Below are 22,902 nucleotides of genomic sequence, written 5' to 3' on the forward strand. Positions count from 1 at the left end.
GAACAGAGGAGGGAGAGAGAAGTGTATGAAGCAGAGGAACAGAGGTAGAATAATACAGATTGTGAAAGAAAGAAACAGAGGAACATAGACTAGAGAGATTCCCTTACAGCTTAGGACGTCCCCTCTTTGTGTGTGTGCGTCACTGGGGAATGTGACACGGGTGACCAACCCCACTGGCCGATCAGGCTGGAGATCAGGCTGGAGATTAGGCTGCTTGTGTGAGAGGCCTTTACACACTGCTGCTTCAGTCGCTGGCCTATAGTAACCCACTTGGATCAAACCCTCAGTTCTCTGCAATCCAAAATGATGAAGAGAGGATGCTGGTTTTGACTGCTGAGATGTGGGCCTGGGCACTGGGTTAATGCTGGTTATGACTGCTGAGATGTGGGCCAGGGCACTGGGTTAATGCTGGTTATGACTGCTGAGATGTGGGCCTGGGCACTGTGTTAATGCTGGTTATGACTGCTGAGATGTGGGCCTGGGCACTGGGTTAATGCTGGTTATGACTGCTGAGATGTGGGCCTGGGCACTGGGTTAATGCTGGTTATGACTGCTGAGATGTGGGCCAGGGCACTGTGTTAATGCTGGTTATGACTGCTGAGATGTGGGCCTGGGCACTGGGTTAATGCTGGTTATGACTGCTGAGATGTGGGCCAGGGCACTGGGTTAATGCTGGTTATGACTGCTGAGATGTGGGCCTGGGGCACTGGGTTAATGCTGGTTATGACTGCTGAGATGTGGGCCTGGGCACTGTGTTAATGCTGGTTATGACTGCTGAGATGTGGGCCTGGGGCACTGGGTTAATGCTGGTTATGACTGCTGAGATGTGGGCCTGGGCACGGTGTTAATGCTGGTTATGACTGCTGAGATGTGGGCCTGGGCACTGGGTTAATGCTGGTTATGACTGCTGAGATGTGGGCCTGGGCACTGGGTTAATGCTGGTTATGACTGCTGAGATGTGGGCCTGGGCACGGTGTTAATGCTGGTTATGACTGCTGAGATGTGGGCCTGGGCACTGGGTTAATGCTGGTTATGACTGCTGAGATGTGGGCCAGGGCACTGTGTTTTTGTGTAGGTGGTTGCTTTGTGGAGATGAGATGTTTGAAATCATAATAATTATCTTCTTGTTATCATGGATTCCGCACGCGATGACAAAGGGAGGAAACATCACAGTTTCTCTGTGTGTGTGTGTGTGTGTGTGTGTGTGTGTGTGTGTGTGTGTGTGTGTGTGTGTGTGTGTGCACCGACTATTCTTGCGTGCGTCCATTTTTCCAGTGTGAATTGTGTGTGACTGACACCTGTTCGTTGGGTTGCAGCAGGGTTTTCCTCTCATTGTTACCCTGGTTAGGCTAGTCTGACGCGGTGGGCCTCATTGTCCTCCTGCCTTTTCATCTTCAGCTCAGGGAACACTCCGGAACGGCACCGGGAAACTGGGTCAGGAAAATGGCCGCTTTGTTGCCGTCACTGTGCGCCCAGCCCTCTAGAATAGGAACGCTCCTAAAATGTAGCTGATACAACATTTTGGGAGTTCAGCGTTGAGCTCAGCGCACGTCAGGAGAAGATGGAAATGGATACGTTTTGTTTTCTTATTCATCATCAACATACATCCTCAGCCCTGATCGGACCCCAACCCCATGAGCTATATAGGCCACCTGTATATCGTAGAGAGCTATATAGGCCACCTGTATATAGTAGAGAGCTATATAGGCCACCTGTATATCGTAGAGAGCTATATAGGCCACCTGTATATCGTAGAGAGCTATATAGGCCACCTGTATATAGTAGAGAGCTATATAGGCCACCTGTATATAGTAGAGAGCTATATAGGCCACCTGTATATAGTAGAGAGCTATATAGGCCACCTGTATATAGTAGAGAGCTATATAGGCCACCTGTATATAGTAGAGAGCTATATATTTACATTTACATTTTAGTCATTTAGCAGACGCTCTTATCCAGAGCGACTTACAGGAGCAATTAGGGTTAAGTGCCTTGCTCAAGGGCACATTTACGTCATTTAGCAGACGCTCTTATCCAGAGCGACTCACCAATTGGTGCGTTCACCCTATAGCCAGTGGGATAACCACTTTACAATTTTGGGGGGTAGAAGGATTACTTTATCCTATCCCAGGTATTCCTTAAAGAGGTGGGGTTTCAAATGCCTCCGGAAGGTGGTGAGTGACTCCGCTGTCCTGGCGTCGTGAGGGAGCTTGTTCCACCATTGGGGTGCCAGAGCAGCGAACAGTTTTGACTGGGCTGAGCGGGAACTATGCTTCCGCAGAGGAAGGGAGCCAGCAGGCCAGAGGTGGATGAACGCAATGCCCTCGTTTGGGTGTAGGGACTGATCAGAGCCCGAAGGTACAGAGGTGCCGTTCCCCTCACTGCTCCATAGGCAAGCACCATGGTCTTGTAGCGGATGCGAGCTTCAACTGGAAGCCAGTGGAGTGTGCGGAGGAGGGGGGTGACGTGAGAGAACTTGGGAAGGTTGAACACCAGACGGGCTGCGGCATTCTGGATGAGTTGTAGGGGTTTAATGGCACAGGCAGGGAGGCCAGCCAACAGCGAGTTGCAGTAGTCCAGACGGGGAGATGACAAGTGCCTGGATTAGGACCTGTGCCGCTTCCTGTGTAAGGCAGGGTCGTACTCTCCGAATGTTGTAGAGCATGAACCTGCAGGAGCGGGTCACCGCCTTGATGTTGGCGGAGAACGACAGGGTGTTGTCCAGGGTCACGCCTAGGCTCTTCGCACTCTGGGAGGAGGACACAGCGGAGTTGTCAACCGTGATGGCGAGATCATGGAACGGGCAGTCCTTCCCCGGGAGGAAGAGCAGCTCCGTCTTGCCAGGGTTCAGCTTGAGGTGGTGATCCGTCATCCATACTGATATGTCTGCCAGACATGCAGAGATGCGATTCGCCACCTGGTTATCAGAAGGGGGAAAGGAGAAGATTAGTTGTGTATCGTCAGCGTAGCAATGATAGGAGAGGCCATGTGAGGATATGACAGAGCCAAGTGACTTGGTGTATAGGGAGAAAAGGAGAGGGCCTAGAACTGAGCCCTGGGGGACACCAGTGGTGAGAGCACGTGGTGCGGAGACAGCTTCTCGCCACGCCACTTGGTAGGAGCGACCGGTCAGGTAGGACGCAATCCAGGAGTGAGCCGCGCCGGAGATGCCCAGCTCGGAGAGGGTGGAGAGGAGGATCTGATGGTTCACAGTATCAAAGGCAGCAGACAGGTCTAGAAGGACAAGAGCAGAGGAGAGAGAGTTAGCTTTAGCAGTGCGGAGAGCCTCCGTGACACAGAGAAGAGCAGTCTCAGTTGAATGACCAGTCCTGAAACCTGACTGGTTTGGATCAAGAAGGTCATTCTGAGAGAGATAGCAAGAGAGTTGGCTAAAGACGGCACGCTCAATAGTTTTGGAAAGAAAAGAAAGAAGGGATACTGGTCTGTAGTTGTTGACATCAGTGGGATCGAGTGTTGGTTTCTTGAGAAGGGGAGCAACTCTCGCTCTCTTGAAGACGGAAGGGACATGGCCAGCGGTCAAGGATGAGTTGATCAGCGAGGTGAGGTAGGGGAGAAGGTCACCGGAGATGGTCTGGAGAAGAGAGGAGGGGATGGGGTCAAGCGGGCAGGTTGTTGGGCGGCCTGCAGTCACAAGTCGCAGGATTTTATCTGGAGAGAGAGGGGAGAAAGAAGTCAAAGCATAGGGTAGGGCAGTGTGAGTAGGACCAGCAGTGTCATTAGACTTAACAAACGAGGATCGAATGTCGTCAACCTTCTTTTCAAAGTGGTTGACGAAGTCATCCACAGAGAGAGAGGAAGGGGGCGGGGGGGGGGATTCAGGAGGGAGGAAAATGTGGCAAAGAGCTTCCTAGGGTTAGAGGCAGATGCTTGGAATTTAGAGTGGTAGAAAGTGGCCTTAGCAGCAGAAAAAGATGAAGAAAATGTAGAGAGGAGGGAGTGAAAAGATGCCAGGTCGGCAGGGAGTTTAGTTTTCTTCCATTTCCGCTCCGCTGCCCGGAGCTCTGTTCTGTGAGCTCGCAATGAGTCATCAAGCCACGGAGCTGGAGGGGAGGACCGAGCCGGCCGGGAGGATAGGGGACACAGAGAGTCAAAGGATGCAGAAAGGGAGGAGAGGAGGGTTGAGGAGGCAGAATCAGGAGATTGGAGGGAGAAGGATTGAGCAGAGGGAAGAGATGATAGGATGGAAGAGGAGAGAGTAGTGGGAGAGAGAGAGCGAAGGTTGCGGCGGCGCATTACCATCTGTGTAGGGGCAGAGTGAGTAGTGTGGGAGGAGAGCGAGAGAGAAAAGGAAACAAAGTAGTGGTCGGAGACATGGAGGGGAGTTGCAGTGAGATTAGTAGAAGAGCAGCATCTAGTAAAGATGAGGTCAAGCGTATTGCCTGCCTTGTGAGTAGGGGGGACGGTGAGAGGGTGAGGTCAAAAGAGGAGAGAAGTGGAAAGAAGGAGGCAGAGAGAAATGAGTCAAATGTGGACATAGGGAGGTTGAAATCCCCCAAAACTGTGAGGGGTGAGCCATCCTCAGGAAAGGAACTTATCAAGGCGTCAAGCTCATTGATGAACTCTCCAAGGGAACCTGGAGGGCGATAGATGACAAGGATATTAAGCTTAAATGGGCTAGTGACTGTGACAGCATGGAATTCAAATGAGGAGATAGACAGATGGGTTAGGGGAAAAATTGAGAATGTCCACTTGGGAGAGATGAGGATTCCTGTGCCACCACCCCTCTGACCAGATGCTCTCGGGGTATGCGAGAACACATGGTCAGACGAGGAGAGAGCAGTAGGAGTAGCAGTGTTTTCAGTGGTAATCCATGTTTCCGTCAGCGCCAGGAAGTCGAGGGACTGGAGATTAGCATAGGCTGGGATGAAGTCAGCTTTGTTGGCAGCAGAACGGCAGTTCCAGAGGCTGCCTGAGACCTGGAACTCCAGGTGTGGGGTGCGTGCAGGGACCACCAGGTTAGAGAGGCAGCAGCCACGCGGTGTGGGGCGTTTGTGTAGCCTGTGCGGAGAGGAGAGAACAGGGATAGGCAGAGGCATAGTTGACAGGCTGCAACAGATGGCTACAATAATGCAGAGGAGATCGGGATGAAATGAACTGAACATCAGGGAAAGGAGAGAGCAGGCCTCCCTCACCAAAAAATAAATAAATATATAACTCTCCCAACTTCCACCTCAGAAACTATAATTGTTTCACTGAACCACCCGAATAAAACTCTCCCAACTTCCACTTTAGAAATTAGAATTGTTGTAAGCTACAGCAGACTGTTATCAGTAGCTGTAATTAAGTACAGCAGCTACCAACCACCTAACGTTAATGCCTCGGATGAGGTTAGAAAAACAGCTGAATGGTAGCAGCTAGCTGGCTCAATCACAGGTACTCTCAAGCATGAAATAACATTGGAAACAGCTAACCACAGTTGCTAGAAGTTACCCACAGTTGCTAAAAGTTACCGGTAGCTACCCTCTAGCTAGCTAGCTTTGTTGGTCCAGGTAGTGGGTAAGCTAGCCTCGTGCTTCGCCTGGGCTCCGCCGAATAAAATCCTTACCTACAATAATTACCTACAATAATAACCTACAATAACTACCGGAGTAAGCTACCTATAATACCAAACTACAATACCTACCTACAATCTAAATACATGGTTTAAGCTTAACTCAACACCATATAAGAAGCCAAGCTTACCTTTCATAACGCAGCAATGATTAAACGTTGGGTAGCTAGCACAAAGACATTGTATTTAGCTACCACAGCCTGCTGGTAGTGTTGGCTAGCTAGCAATGGCTACTGTGTTGACTTTGTTTGAAAAACGGCGTCGCTGTGAGCGAATGTAGCTGGCTAAAAGGATATTGTTTTTAGTTGCTACCGTTGCTAATAGCTACTCGCCAGCTAATCCAGGAGGTGAGTTAGCTAGCTAGCTTGTGCTACATCCGGCACCGCCGAATACAAAAGTAACCTACAATAATTACACACAACAGCTACCCGCAACAGCCCACGATGCCTACCTATACTACTTAATAATATACAGCCCACGATGCCTACCTATAGTACCTAACTACAATCTAAATACATAGTTTAAGCCTTACTCGACAAAGCCCAAGCTATGTATAAAGCCAAACTGGCAGACTGCAATCAGTAGCCGAAATTAGGTACAGCAGCTACCGACCACCTAACGTTAATGATAATGAGGTTAGAAAAAACAGCTGAAGGTGGCAGCTAGCTGGCTCAATTACAGGTACTCTTAAGCGTGAAATAACATTGGAAACAGCTAACCACAGTTGCTAAAAGTTACCCACAGTTGCTAAAAGTTACCGGTAGCTACCCTCTAGCTAGCTAGCTTTGTTGGTCCAGGTAGTGGGTAAGCTAGCCTCGTGCTTCGCCTGGGCTCCGCCGAATAAAATCCTTACCTACAATAATTACCTACAATAATAACCTACAATAACTACCGGAGTAAGCTACCTATAATACCAAACTACAATACCTACCTACAAACTAAATACATGGTTTAAGCTTAACTCAACACCATAAACGAAGCCAAGCTTACCTCTCCTGCTAGAGAAAACACAACCTCTCCCGTCAGCAGCTCCAAATGTCTGTATATAGGCCACCTGTATATAGTAGAGAGCTATATAGGCCACCTGTATATAGTAGAGAGCTATATAGGCCACCTGTATATAGTAGAGAGCTATATAGGCCACCTGTATATAGTAGAGAGCTATATAGGCCACCTGTATATCGTAGAGAGCTATATAGGCCACCTGTATATAGTAGAGAGCTATATAGGCCACCTGTATATAGTAGAGAGCTATATAGGCCACCTGTATATAGTAGAGCTATATAGGCCACCTGTATATCGTAGAGAGCTATATAGGCCACCTGTATATCGTAGAGAGCTATATAGGCCACCTGTATATAGTAGAGAGCTATATAGGCCACCTGTATATAGTAGAGAGCTATATAGGCCACCTGTATATATTAGAGAGCTATATAGGCCACCTGTATATCGTAGAGAGCTATATAGGCCACCTGTATATAGTAGAGAGCTATATAGGCCACCTGTATATAGTAGAGAGCTATATAGGCCACCTGTATATTGTAGAGAGCTATATAGGCCACCTGTATATCGTAGAGAGCTATATAGGCCACCTGTATATAGTAGAGCTATATAGGCCACCTGTATATCGTAGAGAGCTATATAGGCCACCTGTATATAGTAGAGAGCTATATAGGCCACCTGTATATAGTAGAGAGCTATATAGGCCACCTGTATATCGTAGAGAGCTATATAGGCCACCTGTATATCGTAGAGAGCTATATAGGCCACCTGTATATAGTAGAGCTATATAGGCCACCTGTATATCGTAGAGAGCTATATAGGCCACCTGTATATCGTAGAGAGCTATATAGGCCACCTGTATATCGTAGAGAGCTATATAGGCCACCTGTATATAGTAGAGAGCTATATAGGCCACCTGTATATAGTAGAGAGCTATATAGGCCACCTGTATATAGTAGAGAGCTATATAAGCCACCTGTATATAGTAGAGAGCTATATAGGCCACCTGTATATAGTAGAGAGCTATATAGGCCACCTGTATATCGTAGAGAGCTATATAGGCCACCTGTATATAGTAGAGAGCTATATAGGCCACCTGTATATAGGAGAGAGAGAATTTCCCCTTGCTTGACATATATGCCTACATAATACAGATACCAGTATAGTCTATATCCTGGCCCTATACAACATAGCACTAATATCTCTATAGTCTATATCCTGGCCCTATACAACATGGCACTAATATCTCTATAGTCTATATCCTGGCCCTATACAACATGGCACTAATATCTCTATAGTCTATATCCTGGCCCTGTACAACATAGCACTAATATCTCTATAGTCTATATCCTGGCCCTGTACAACATGGCACTAATATCTCTATAGTCTATATCCTGGCCCTATACAACATGGCACTAATATCTCTATAGTCTATATCCTGGCCCTGTACAACATGGCACTAATATCTCTATAGTCTATATCCTGGCCCTGTACAACATGGCACTAATATCTCTATAGTCTATATCCTGGCCCTGTACAACATGGCACTAATATCTCTATAGTCTATATCCTGGCCCTGTACAACATGGCACTAATATCTCTATAGTCTATATCCTGGCCCTGTACAACATGGCACTAATATCTCTATAGTCTATATCCTGGCCCTGTACAACATGGCACTAATATCTCTATAGTCTATATCCTGGCCCTGTACAACATGGCACTAATATCTCTATAGTCTATATCCTGGCCCTGTACAACATGGCACTAATATCTCTATAGTCTATATCCTGGCCCTATACAACATGGCACTAATATCTCTACCTCTCTTTTTGATGAAGGGATATTGTCTTCTATTGCTCAGCCCTTCAGCTTTCTGAGGAGCTTTTCTCTCCATATCTCACTGTACAGTACTCTCCTCGCTTTCCCAGTGATAAAGATGCCATTGTTCTCTGATCATTCTAACACTCTCCTCTTGTATCGACAGAAGATGTTCTTGATTAGCCAGCCACCTGACAATGCTAAAGATGGTTTCGCTTAGCGCCAGAGAATGACCACGCTTAACAGATGTGTTGTTGATATTAGCTAGCTGGGATGTGCCAGAGAGAATACGAACCTCAGCCCTGATTCTCCTCTGCTCTGACAGACTGTCTGCTACTTTACCCCCATAAAAGACCCAATATGGACTGCTGTATCCCTTCTCCTCCAAAAGTGGTGGTTACTGTTAGTCATTCCTGTGCTCTTGGCCAGCTGAAGAGGCCAGAGTTAGGTAACCCAGCCCAACCCACGGGGGTAGAAGGGCTGGGCCGACGCCACGACGGGATTAGTGGAAACATCAACAATGACTAGAGCAGCACTTGATGAATCCTGGTAAATATAAAGCTATCTCACGGGTAGATGGATTTCAAACATTGATCTTAATGATCTCCCCATGTCATGATTCATTGAGCAGGTTGTTTGTTGCCATGGAACCATGACGTGCGTCATGACGTGCGTGGAAGGCAGATTGGAAGGCCACATTTCCCCACAAGATGTTGTTTTGCGTGTGACACATAATATACGCGAAATAGTTAGGGGAATGTTATAAAAAATAAGGGCTTTCAGGGAAGAATTAAGGGAAGGTTTCACTGAAGATGTTTAGTGTGTTCTTGTAACTGGACTATTTCAGCCCACGAGGAGACGGACTGACCAGGAGATGCTCAGAGGTCTAGGCTCTACACAGCGTTCCTCTGATATGCCCATATTTGGTGAAGTGCAGCGGACTCCAAGTAACTAACGGGGCTAGAGAGAGAGAGAGAGAGAGAGAGCATTAGACCCCAAAACCACACGGAAACGCCAGATATGCCCCAGACCAAAACATTCCACACACGCAGCCTGCCACTGCAAGCACCCAGATCTAATGTAGGCTAATGTAATGTTACTACATCGGATTGGGATTGGGCGTTGAGAAGGTGAGAGACATATGGTGAGAGAATGAGAAGAGACGAGAGACGGAGACTGTAGCAGTGTTTCTCCAACCCTGAGATGTTGAAGCAGACCAGTCCCTTGGGTAGTTGACTGACACCAGTCCCTTGGGTAGTTGACTGACACCAGTCCCTGTGATGTTGACTGACGCCAGTCACTGAGATGTTGCTGCAGGCCATTCCCTTGGATATTTATTTGTATTTTAGTTAACCTTTATTTAACTAGGCAAGTCGGTTAAGAACAAATTCTTATTTACAATGACGGCCTACCAAGAGGCAAAAGGCCTCCTGCGGGGACGGGGGCTAAACAAATAAAGTAGGACAAAACACACATCACGACAAGAGAGACACCTCAACACTACATAAAGAGACACCACAACACTACATAAAGAGAGACACCACAACACTACATAAAGAGAGACGCCACAACACTACATAAAGAGACACCACAACACTACATAAAGAGAGACACCACAACACTACATAAAGAGAGACACCACAACACTACATAAAGAGAGACACCTCAACACTACATAAAGAGAGACACCACAACACTACATAAAGAGAGACACCACAACACTACATAAAGAGAGACACCACAACACTACATAAAGAGAGACACCTCAACACTACATAGAGACACCTCAACACTACATAAAGAGAGACACCACAACACTACATAGAGACACCTCAACACTACATAGAGAGACACCTCAACACTACATAAAGAGAGACACCTCAACACTACATAAAGAGAGACACCTCAACACTACATAAAGAGAGACACCTCAACACTACATAAAGAGAGACACCACAACACTACATAAAGAGAGACACCACAACACTACATAAAGAGAGACACCACAACACTACATAAAGAGAGACACCACAACACTACATAAAGAGAGACACCACAACACTACATAAAGAGACACCTCAACACTACATAAAGAGAGACACCTCAACACTACATAAAGAGAGACACCACAACACTACATAAAGAGACACCACAACACTACATAAAGAGAGACACCACAACACTACATAAAGAGACACCACAACACTACATAAAGAGAGACACCACAACACTACATAGAGAGAGACCTAAGACAACAACACAACATGGCAGCAACACATGACAACAACATGGTAGCAACACAACATGACAACAACACGGTAGCAACACAACATGACAACAACACGGTAGCAACACAACATGACAACAACACGGTAGCAACACAACATGACAACAACACGGTAGCAACACAACATGACAACAACACGGTAGCAACACAACATGACAACAACACGGTAGCAACACAACATGACAACAACACGGTAGCAACACAACATGGCAGCAGCACAAAACATAGTACTAACATTAGTTGACTGACACCGGTCCCTGAGATGCTGCAGAACAGTCCCTTAGGTAGTCGACTGACACCAGTTGGGCAGTTCTGAAGTGCTTGTTTTAATCTAAACGGACCTCCTAAGAAGGAGGACTACAGCTCCTCAGTCCCTGATGATAAATGGTTGAGAAACCCTGGGCCAGAGGGTCAATGACCAGGAGGATAGTGAGTGACAGGAAACAGGGTCGTCTAGTTCTCTCCACAGTCCACACTTGACTGATATAATGCTAGGGAGCAGAGTAGATACCATCCTGGGACCTCTGTCTTCACCAGGTGTTGAATTCACAGTGCCGTTGTGATCCCCTGACTGAGGTATTTAACCCTAGTATTCACTGAGGTATTTGACCCTAGTATTCACTGAGGTATTTGACCCTAGTATTCACTGAGGAATTTGACCCTAGTATTCACTGAGGTATTTGACCCTAGTATTCACTGAGGTATTTAACCCTAGTATTCACTGAGGTATTTAACCCTAGTATTCACTGAGGTATTTGACCCTAGTATTCACTGAGGTATTTGACCCTAGTATTCACTGAGGTATTTGACCCTAGTATTCACTGAGGTATTTGACCCTAGTATTCACTGAGGTATTTGACCCTAGTATTCACTGAGGTATTTGACCCTAGTATTCACTGAGGTATTTGACCCTAGTATTCACTGAGGTATTTAACCCTAGTATTCACTGAGGTATTTAACCCTAGTATTCACTGAGGTATTTAAGTATTCAGCCGACGGGACTAGAAACTATAGTGAGTGACCGAGACTGTCTGTCTCTTTGTCCGCGGAAGGAAGGAAGGTAGGAGTAGTGTGTATTCTGTTTGATGCAGCGGCGTGTCGAGGCACATATGGCATATTAAACAGCAGCTTCCTGCTTCACTCCAACCCCAGAGCAGAGCAGAGCAGTGGTTTCTGACGCTACTTGCCACCGGCCCGGCCAATAAAAACCCCCGGAAGAATTGATCATTTATGGAGTGGGTGTACTCCACTTAATTCTAAAGCTGGCTCTGCGAGTCTCACTCTGACACCGTTTATATAGGCCTATAGGTTACAACATGACTTATGAGTTAGGCTATCATTTGGCGTCGTAACTGACTTCAGTGGGCAAATGCTCACCTTCACTGGCACGCCGGAGGAGTTTGCTCTTCATAGATTAATCCCATTTTCAACTGTACCGGGCAGATGGCAGACAGCGTGTATGGCGTTGTGTGGGCGAGTGGTTTGCTGATGTCAGTGTTGTGAACAGAGTGCCCCATGGTGGCGGTGGGGTTTTGGTATGGGCAGGCATAAGCTACGGACAACGAACACAATTGCATTTTGTCAATGACAATTTGAATGCACAGAGTTTCCGTGACGAGATCCTGAGGACCATTGTCGGGCCATTCATCCTCCGCCATCACCTCATGTTTCAGCATAATAATGCAATGCCCCATGTCACAAGGATCTGTACACAGTTCCTGGAAGCTGAAAATGTCCCAGTTCTTCCATGGCCTGCATACTAATCAGACATGTCACCCATTGAGCATGTTTGGGATGCTCTGGATCGATGTGTACGACAGCGTGTTCCAGTTCCCGCCAATATCCAGCAACGTCGCACAGCCATTGAGGAGGAGTGGGACAACATTCCACAGGCCACAATCAACAACCTGATCAACTCTATGCGAAGGAGATGTGTCACGCTGCATGAGGCAAATGGTGGTCACACCAGATACTGACTGGTTTTCTGATCCACGCCCCTACTTTGTATTTTTTTAGGTATCTGTGACCAAAAGATGCATATCTGTATTCCCTGTCATGTGAAATCCCGAGATTATGGCCTAATGAATTTATTTCAAATGACTGATTTCCTTAAATGAACTGTAACTCAGTAAAATCGTTGAAATTGTTTCGTGTTGCGTTTATATTTTTGTTCAGTCCAAAATTACTTTTTAATTCTGTCATGGAAATGCATGTATTTCCTATTACCAAGTAATTTACAATGTCTATACCTTTAGTTTTCCATGTGGGCCAATTTATCGATGAATTCTGAAAAGCTATCCAAGGATTGTTCCATGAGGTTGTGTTTTTAGGAAGTGATATTGGTTCTTGTAGAATACGTTACGTTTTCTTCAATATTGTTATAGTGTTCTTAACTATGAAGTTGTTAATGTTCATAGCTTTATCCTTTGAAAATAGACATGTAAAAAGATTCTGGGGATGAGCGTGCGCATCTTTAGTGCATTTAACTATACAGTATGTTGCAAGTAAAAGCCTTGGGTGGCAAGTTGATACAATTCCAAGTCTGGAAGGTTAAAACCACGCTCAGATTTAGGAAGATGTAAAACTTTCCTTTTTATTCTCAGAGTTTTATTTGCCCATATAAAGTCTGTTATGACCGAGTATACTTTTTTTTTTAAAGAATGTCTTCGGTGGGGTAGCACAGTAGGAGGCTATGGAATTGGATCTGGAGAAATCAAACCCACTACAGCATATGGACTGCATCTCAAGTGGCCCCCCTGTTCCCTATATAGTGCACTGCTTTTCGACCAGGGTCCATAGCGCTCTGGTCAAAAGTAGTGCACTAATATAGGGAATAGGGTGCAATTTGGAACTTAGCCAGAGAGGATCAATGGCAGTGTTGTTGGCAGATGGAGGATTCTTTGTGTTGACGCTTGTATCAGATCAGACAACATTACATAAAGAACACACCTCTCTCTCCATTTGGACTGGCCCTCTCTGTCCGTGTGGACTGGACTTGCTCTGGCACAGATCTAGAATCATCTTATCTTCTCTCAATCCTATCCACCATTTGGGGGGAACAAGGGAAAAGCCATGTAATACCTTCAAGCTTTCTCCTTCACAAAGATAGAGGTGCATCTTTTATGAGACAGAGAACCCTCTCCCAGCCCTATCCCCCTCCTCCCCTATGCACCATAACAAGTATGACCCAGTGTAATAGCCATATTTGGAAGCCCACAGGGTTTACTGGCAGCCTGCATTAAAACAGGATCCATGTGAATGGCCTTAAAAGTAGGAGAGAAACAACACCTGTTTTAAATCTGCAGCAGACAGGCAGGCAGGCAGAGTACAGTACTGTCTGGGTCTGATAACACCAGGCAGGCAGAGTACAGTACTGTCTGGGTCTGATAACACCAAGACAGGACAGGCAGAGTACAGTACTGTCTGGGTCTGATAACACCAGGACAGGCAGAGTACAGTACTGTCTGGGTCTGATAACACCAGGACAGGCAGAGTACAGTACTGTCTGGGTCTGATAACACCAAGACAGGACAGGCAGAGTACAGTACTGTCTGGGTCTGATAACACCAGGACAGGCAGAGTACAGTACTGTCTGGGTCTGATAACACCAGGACAGGACAGGCAGAGTACAGTACTGTCTGGGTCTGATAACACCAAGACAGGACAGGCAGAGTACAGTACTGTCTGGGTCTGATAACACCAAGACAGGACAGGCAGAGTACAGTACTGTCTGGGTCTGATAACACCAGGACAGGCAGAGTACAGTACAGTCTGGGTCTGATAACACCAGGACAGGCAGAGTACAGTACTGTCAGGGTCTGATAACACCAGGACAGGACAGGCAGAGTACAGTACTGTCTGGGTCTGATAACACCAGGACAGGACAGGCAGAGTACAGTACTGTCTGGGTCTGATAACACCAGGCAGGCAGAGTACAGTACTGTCTGGGTCTGATAACACCAGGACAGGACAGGCAGAGTACATTACTGTCTGGGTCTGATAACACCAGGACAGGACAGGCAGAGTACAGTACTGTCTGGGTCTGATAACACCAGGACAGGCAGAGTACAGTACTGTCTGGGTCTGATAACACCAGGACAGGCAGAGTACAGTACTGTCTGGGTCTGATAACACCAGGACAGGCAGAGTACAGTACTGTCTGGGTCTGATAACACCAGGACAGGACAGGCAGAGTACAGTACTGTCTGGGTCTGATGACACCAGGACAGGCAGAGTACAGTACTGTCTGGGTCTGATAACACCAGGACAGGCAGAGTACAGTACTGTCTGGGTCTGATAACACCAGGACAGGCAGAGTACAGTACTGTCTGGGTCTGATAACACCAGGACAGGACAGGCAGAGTACAGTACTGTCTGGGTCTGATGACACCAGGACAGGCAGAGTACAGTACTGTCTGGGTCTGATAACACCAGGACAGGCAGAGTACAGTACTGTCTGGGTCTGATAACACCAGGACAGGCAGAGTACAGTACTGTCTGGGTCTGATAACACCAGGACAGGCAGAGTACAGTACTGTCTGGGTCTGATAACACCAAGACAGGACAGGCAGAGTACAGTACTGTCTGGGTCTGATAACACCAAGACAGGACAGGCAGAGTGCAGTACTGTCTGGGTCTGATAACACCAAGACAGGACAGGCAGAGTACAGTACTGTCTGGGTCTGATAACACCAGGACAGGCAGAGTACAGTACTGTCTGGGTCTGATAACACCAGGACAGGCAGAGTACAGTACTGTCTGGGTCTGATAACACCAGGACAGGCAGAGTACAGTACTGTCTGGGTCTGATAACACCAGGACAGGCAGAGTACAGTACTGTCTGGGTCTGATAACACCAAGACAGGACAGGCAGAGTACAGTACTGTCTGGGTCTGATAACACCAGGACAGGACAGGCAGAGTACAGTACTGTCTGGGTCTGATAACACCAGGACAGGCAGAGTACAGTAGTGTCTGGGTCTGATAACACCAGGACAGGACAGGCAGAGGACAGTACTGTCTGGGTCTGATAACACCAGGCAGGCAGAGTACAGTACTGTCTGGGTCTGATAACACCAGGACAGGACAGGCAGAGTACAGTACTGTCTGGGTCTGATAACACCAGGCAGGCAGAGTACAGTACTGTCTGGGTCTGATAACACCAGGACAGGCAGAGTACATTACTGTCTGGGTCTGATAACACCAGGACAGGACAGGCAGAGTACAGTACTGTCTGGGTCTGATAACACCAGGACAGGCAGAGTACAGTACTGTCTGGGTCTGATAACACCAGGACAGGCAGAGTACAGTACTGTCTGGGTCTGATAACACCAGGACAGGCATAGTACAGTACTGTCTGGGTCTGATAACACCAGGACAGGACAGGCAGAGTACAGTACTGTCTGGGTCTGATGACACCAGGACAGGCAGAGTACAGTACTGTCTGGGTCTGATAACACCAGGACAGGCAGAGTACAGTACTGTCTGGGTCTGATAACACCAGGACAGGCAGAGTACAGTACTGTCTGGGTCTGATAACACCAGGACAGGACAGGCAGAGTACAGTACTGTCTGGGTCTGATGACACCAGGACAGGCAGAGTACAGTACTGTCTGGGTCTGATAACACCAGGACAGGCAGAGTACAGTACTGTCTGGGTCTGATAACACCAGGACAGGCAGAGTACAGTACTGTCTGGGTCTGATAACACCAGGACAGGCAGAGTACAGTACTGTCTGGGTCTGATAACACCAAGACAGGACAGGCAGAGTACAGTACTGTCTGGGTCTGATAACACCAAGACAGGACAGGCAGAGTACAGTACTGTCTGGGTCTGATAACACCAAGACAGGACAGGCAGAGTACAGTACTGTCTGGGTCTGATAACACCAGGACAGGCAGAGTACAGTACTGTCTGGGTCTGATAACACCAGGACAGGCAGAGTACAGTACTGTCTGGGTCTGATAACACCAGGACAGGCAGAGTACAGTACTGTCTGGGTCTGATAACACCAGGACAGGCAGAGTACAGTACTGTCTGGGTCTGATAACACCAAGACAGGACAGGCAGAGTACAGTACTGTCTGGGTCTGATAACACCAGGACAGGACAGGCAGAGTACAGTACTGTCTGGGTCTGATAACACCAGGACAGGCAGAGTACAGTACTGTCTGGGTCTGATAACACCAGGACAGGACAGGCAGAGTACAGTACTGTCTGGGTCTGATAACACCAGGCAGGCAGAGTACAGTACTGTCTGGGTCTGATAACACCAGGACAGGCAGAGTACAGTACTGTCTGGGTCTGATAACACCAGGACAGGACAGGCAGAGTACAGTACTGTCTGGGTCTGATCACCAGGACAGCAAGTACATACGTGGGTCTGATACACAGGCGGCAGTACAGTACTGTCTGGGTCTGATAACACCAAGACAGGACAGGCAGAGTACAGTACTGTCTGGGTCTGATAACACCAGGACAGGACAGGCAGAGTACAGTACTGTCTGGGTCTGATAACACCAAGACAGGACAGGCAGAGTACAGTACTGTCTGGGTCTGATAACACCAGGCAGGCAGAGTACAGTACTGTCTGGGTCTGATAACACCAGGACAGGCAGAGTACAGTACTGTCTGGGTCTGATAACACCAAGACGGGACAGGCAGAGTACAGTACTGTCTGGGTCTGAAATCACCAGGCAGGCAGAGTACAGTACTGTCTGGGTCTGAAATCACCAAGACAGGACAGGCAGAGTACCCTAGGGTTTTCTGGGAATTCTGAGGTGACGAGTTTGGGAGAAACCGTGATGAATTGTGCCCCTCCAAAGGCACACATGCACATACAGTACTAGTCCAAAGTTTGGACACACCTACTCATTCAAGTTAGACCACAGAGTGAAGGAAAAGCAGCCAACCAGTGCTCAGCATGTGTGGGAACTCAAGACTGTTGGAGAAGCATTCCTCATGAAGCTGGTTGAGAGAATGCCAAGAGTATGCAAAGCTGTCATCAAGGCAAATAGTGGTTACTTTGAAGAATCTCAAATATAAAATATATTTTGATTTGTTTAACACTTTTTTGGTTACTACATGATTCCATATGTGTTATTTCATAGTTTTGATGTCTTCACTATTATTCTACAGTGTAAAAAATAAAGAAAAACCCTGGAATGAGTAGGTGTGTCCAAACGTTTGACTGGTACTGTATATGCAGACCCACACATGTGCGTTAGTAGTAACACACACACACACACACACACACACACACACACACACACACACACACACACACGCGCGCTTCTCTAGTCCAGCCTCCCAGGGCTGTCACCTCTTCCATTCACTCCGCTGTGCCCTCTCTGGAACCGAAGCGAATCCCCCCTCTTTGTCATGGCAACCCTCTGGATAACAGTGGCGTGAACTTACAGTAGCCCACCATACACGTCCTCTCTCTGTGTGGAAGGAGGGAGGGAAGATGAACAGAGAAGGGACGTGAGATCTATCCACCTGTTATATAGCAGCTGCTCAGGCACAGACTGAAATTACATGTACATTACATTTTAGTCATTTTAGCAGACGCTCTTATCCAGAGCGACTTACAGTTAGTGAGTGCATACATTTTTTCATAACCCCGTGGGAATCGAACCCACAACCCTGGCGTTGCAAACGCCATGCTCTACCAACTGAGCTACATCCCTGCCGGCCATTCCCTCCCCTACCCTGGACGACGCTGGGCCAATTGTGCGCCGCCCCATGGGTCTCCCGGTCGCGGCCGGCTACGACAGAGCCTGGATTCGAACCAGGATCTCTAGTGGCACAGCTAGCACTGCGATGCAGAAATCTATCCACCTGTTATATAGCAGCTGCTTAGGCACAGACTGAGATCTATCCACCTGTCAGACAGATCTAGGACCTATCAGAAGTTGACGTTTCCACTGCGGCTGTTGAAAGGGACTAATCGGATGTAGACTACATTTCCCAGTTTGCTAAAGGGCAATCACCTCTCATCATTGTGTTGATTCTAGTCATGTTCTACTGGTATTACCCCTGGTATACAGTGTGTCATGTCAGGTTTGGCCGTTACCTGTGGCTGAATGTTGTTCGTCTGTTCTTCCCCCTCTAGTCGAGCACTCTTCCCCAGGGCACGGTGAATATGAACCTGTGTACTGACGTCATCGACGCGGAGCCCAAGACGGGCCAGAAGAACGCTCTCTGCATATTCACTCCCGAACAGGAGTACTTCATACGCGGGGAGAACAAAGAAATCATCAATGGGTAAGTGTGTGTCTGGTGTGTGTGTGTCTGTGTCTGGTGTGTGTGTCTGGTGTGTTTGTGTCTGGGGTGTGTTCTCTGTGTCTGGTGTGTGTGTGTCTGTTGTGTGTTCTCTGTGTCTGGGGTGTGTTCTCTGTGTCTGTTGTGTGTTCTCTGTGTCTGGGGTGTGTTCTCTGTGTCTGGTGTGTGTTCTCTGTGTCTGGTGTGTGTTCTCTGTGTCTGGTGTGTGTTCTCTGTGTCTGTTGTGTGTTCTCTGTGTCTGGTGTGTGTTCTCTGTGTCTGGTGTGTGTGTCTGGTGTGTTTGTGTCTGGTGTGTGTTCTCTGTGTCTGGTGTGTGTGTCTGGGGTGTGTTCTCTGTGTCTGGAGTGTGTTCTCTGTGTCTGGTGTGTGTTCTCTGTGTCTGGTGTGTGTTCTCTGTGTCTGGTGTGTGTTCTCTGTGTCTGGGGTGTGTTCTCTGTGTCTGGTGTGTGTGTCTGGTGTGTTTGTGTCTGGTGTGTGTTCTCTGTGTCTGGTGTGTGTGTCTGGGGTGTGTTCTCTGTGTCTGGTGTGTGTGTCTGGGGTGTGTTCTCTGTGTCTGGTGTGTGTGTCTGGGGTGTGTTCTCTGTGTCTGGGGTGTGTTCTCTGTGTCTGTTGTGTGTTCTCTGTGTCTGGTGTGTGTTCTCTGTGTCTGGGGTGTGTGTCTGTTGTGTGTTCTCTGTGTCTGGTGTGTGTGTCTGGTGTGTGTTCTCTGTGTCTGGGGTGTGTTCTCTGTGTCTGTTGTGTGTTCTCTGTGTCTGGTGTGTGTTCTCTGTGTCTGGGGTGTGTGTCTGTTGTGTGTTCTCTGTGTCTGGTGTGTGTGTCTGTTGTGTGTTCTCTGTGTCTGGTGTGTGTGTCTGGGGTGTGTTCTCTGTGTCTGGGGTGTGTTCTCTGTGTCTGGTGTGTGTTCTCTGTGTCTGGGGTGTGTTCTCTGTGTCTGGTGTGTGTGTCTGGTGTGTGTTCTCTGTGTCTGGTGTGTGTTCTCTGTGTCTGGTGTGTGTGTCTGGTGTGTGTTCTCTGTGTCTGGTGTGTGTGTCTGTTGTGTGTTCTCTGTGTCTGGGGTGTGTTCTCTGTGTCTGGTGTGTGTGTCTGGTGTGTGTTCTCTGTGTCTGGTGTGTGTGTCTGTTGTGTGTTCTCTGTGTCTGGTGTGTGTTCTCTGTGTCTGGTGTGTGTGTCTGTTGTGTGTTCTCTGTGTCTGGGGTGTGTTCTCTGTGTCTGGTGTGTGTGTCTGTTGTGTGTTCTCTGTGTCTGGTGTGTGTTCTCTGTGTCTGGGGTGTGTGTTCTCTGTGTCTGGTGTGTGTGTCTGGTGTGTGTTCTCTGTGTCTGGGGTGTGTGTTCTCTGTGTCTGGTGTGTGTGTCTGGTGTGTGTTCTCTGTGTCTGGGGTGTGTTCTCTGTGTCTGGTGTGTGTGTCTGTTGTGTGTTCTCTGTGTCTGGTGTGTGTTCTCTGTGTCTGGGGTGTGTTCTCTGTGTCTGGTGTGTGTTCTCTGTGTCTGGTGTGTGTTCTCTGTGTCTGGTGTGTGTGTCTGGTGTGTGTTCTCTATGCCCAGGTTAACATTCTGTTCCTCTCTCTCTGCCCAGCTGGACAGAACAGCTGGTGGTGTATCCCAGGACCAACAAGCAGAACCAGAAGAAGAAGCGCAAGGTGGAGCCCAACACTTCTCAGGAGCCAGGACCAGCAAAGGTGGCGGTGAAGGGGTCAGGTATCCCTGAGGCGGGCTCGGAGAACGTTCCAGACTCCAGCTCCATAATCTGGCAGGAGGAGCTGAGCCACAGAGAGGCTGAAGGGGCGGCCTTGTGGCCTGCTGCTGACTTGGCCCGGCTGGGCTCACCACTGCCCTCTACAGGTATGGAGGAACCACAGTGCACTACACATCTAGTCCCATAGTCCCCATTATATAGTCTAATATAAATAGTACATCAAATATATCTGAAAGCATTGGTATGGTGTTAGCAAGCAGCACAGTGGTAAAACATAACATTACAATTTGGAGATGATCTCGTCTGTCCGTCTCCATCTTTGACCCTCCACCCCCTGCCTTCTCCAGGTGACTGTGCTTCCGTGGGCCGGGGCTCAGACGCCGGCTCAGTCAACGGTGATGAGGTGGACCGAAGCGGCCTCCACGGCTCGGTCCCCCTCCCCCACCAGGACCTCCTGTCCCCCACAGGCTCCTGCTCCAGCCTGGGCGGGGTGCCCCGCTGTCTCTCCCCGGTCCCCAGCGACCCCTTCCCCTCCGGCAGCTCCCTGCTGTCCAACGGCTCCCACATCAGTGGCTCGGTCAGCTCGCTGGACTCTGACGCCAGCGGCAGCACGGTGGCCAGCGCAGAGAGCCACCCGGCGGGGCGGTTAGGGCTGGCCCTTGGAGGGCACCATGATACACCACGGTCCAGGAGGCTGGAGGCCGAGGCCAGGAAGGCAGAGAAGAGGAGCAGAGTGAGGAGTCCTGGTGAGGAGAGACGGGAGAGAGAGGCCGTGATCAGTCCTGAGAGGAGGTGAGTCTGTCCTGTCTGTCCTGTCTTAGTTCAGAGAGACGGGAGAGAGGCCGTGTTCAGTCCTGAGAGGAGGTGAGTCTTTGTCCTGTCTTAGTTCAGAGAGACGTTAGAGAGAGGCCGTGTTCAGTCCTGAGAGGAGGTGAGTCTTTGTCCTGTCTGTCCTGTCTTAGTTCAGAGAGACGTTAGAGAGAGGCCGTGTTCAGTCCTGAGATGAGGTGAGTCTTTGTCCTGTCTGTCCTGTCTTAGTTCAGAGAGACGGGAGAGAGGCCGTGTTCAGTCCTGAGAGGAGGTGTGTCCTGTCTGTCCTGTCTTAGTTCAGAGAGACGGGAGAGAGAGGCCGTGTTCAGTCCTGAGAGGAGGTGAGTGTCCTGTCTGTCCTGTCTTAGTTCAGAGAGACGTTAGAGAGAGGCCGTGTTCAGTCCTGAGAGGAGGTGAGTGTCCTGTCTGTCCTGTCTTAGTTCAGAGAGACGTTAGAGAGAGGCCGTGTTCAGTCCTGAGAGGAGGTGAGTCTGTCCTGTCTGTCCTGTCTTAGTTCAGAGAGACATTAGAGAGAGGCCGTGTTCAGTCCTGAGAGGAGGTGAGTCTGTCCTGTCTGTCCTGTCTTAGTTCAGAGAGACGTTAGAGAGAGGCCGTGTTCAGTCCTGAGAGGAGGTGAGTCTGTCCTGTCTGTCCTGTCTTAGTTCAGAGAGACGTTAGAGAGAGGCCGTGTTCAGTCCTGAGAGGTGGTGAGTCTTTGTCCTGTCTTAGTTCAGAGAGACAGGAGAGAGAGGCCGTGTTCAGTCCTGAGAGGAGGTGAGTCTGTCCTGTCTGTCCTGTCTTCGTTCAGAGAGACGGGAGAGAGAGGCCGTGTTCAGTCCTGAGAGGAGGTGAGTCTTTGTCCTGTCTTAGTTCAGAGAGACGTTAGAGAGAGGCCGTGTTCAGTCCTGAGAGGAGGTGAGTCTTTGTCCTGTCTTAGTTCAGAGAGACGTTAGAGAGAGGCCGTGTTCAGTCCTGAGAGGAGGTGAGTCTTTGTCCTGTCTGTCCTGTCTTAGTTCAGAGAGACGTTCGAGAGAGGCCGTGTTCAGTCCTGAGAGGAGGTGAGTCTTTGTCCTGTCTTAGTTCAGAGAGACAGGAGAGAGGCCATGTTCAGTCCTGAGAGGAGGTGAGTCTTTGTCCTGTCTTAGTTCAGAGAGACGTTAGAGAGAGGCCATGTTCAGTCCTGAGAGGAGGTGAGTCTTTGTCCTGTCTGTCCTGTCTTAGTTCAGAGAGACGTTAGAGAGAGGCCGTGTTCAGTCCTGAGAGGAGGTGAGTCTTTGTCCTGTCTTAGTTCAGAGAGACAGGAGAGAGAGGCCGTGTTCAGTCCTGAGAGGAGGTGAGTCTTTGTCCTGTCTTAGTTCAGAGAGACAGGAGAGAGGCCATGTTCAGTCCTGAGAGGAGGTGAGTCTTTGTCCTGTCTTAGTTCAGAGAGACAGGA

The 22,902-nt window shown here is 48.5% G+C and overlaps 1 protein-coding gene across 3 annotated transcripts in view; it reads left to right on the forward strand.

Moving 5' to 3' along the window:
• Positions 1–22,902, forward strand: part of LOC121575182 (myosin phosphatase Rho-interacting protein) — a 71,796-nt gene that overhangs the window by 17,113 nt on the left and 31,781 nt on the right. For 2 of the 3 annotated variants that reach the window (XM_045224838.1, XM_045224873.1), the window contains exons 4-6: positions 18,795–18,946; positions 20,538–20,803; positions 21,005–21,449. In XM_045224838.1, the coding sequence (XP_045080773.1) occupies positions 18,795–18,946; positions 20,538–20,803; positions 21,005–21,449 (863 nt within the window). The remainder of the gene's footprint in view (positions 1–18,794; positions 18,947–20,537; positions 20,804–21,004; positions 21,450–22,902) is intronic. The other variant, XM_045224855.1, reaches the window with a different exon arrangement.

The sequence above is a fragment of the Coregonus clupeaformis genome, chromosome 1 (assembly GCF_020615455.1).
Source record: "Coregonus clupeaformis isolate EN_2021a chromosome 1, ASM2061545v1, whole genome shotgun sequence".
Lineage (NCBI taxonomy): Eukaryota > Metazoa > Chordata > Actinopteri > Salmoniformes > Salmonidae > Coregonus > Coregonus clupeaformis.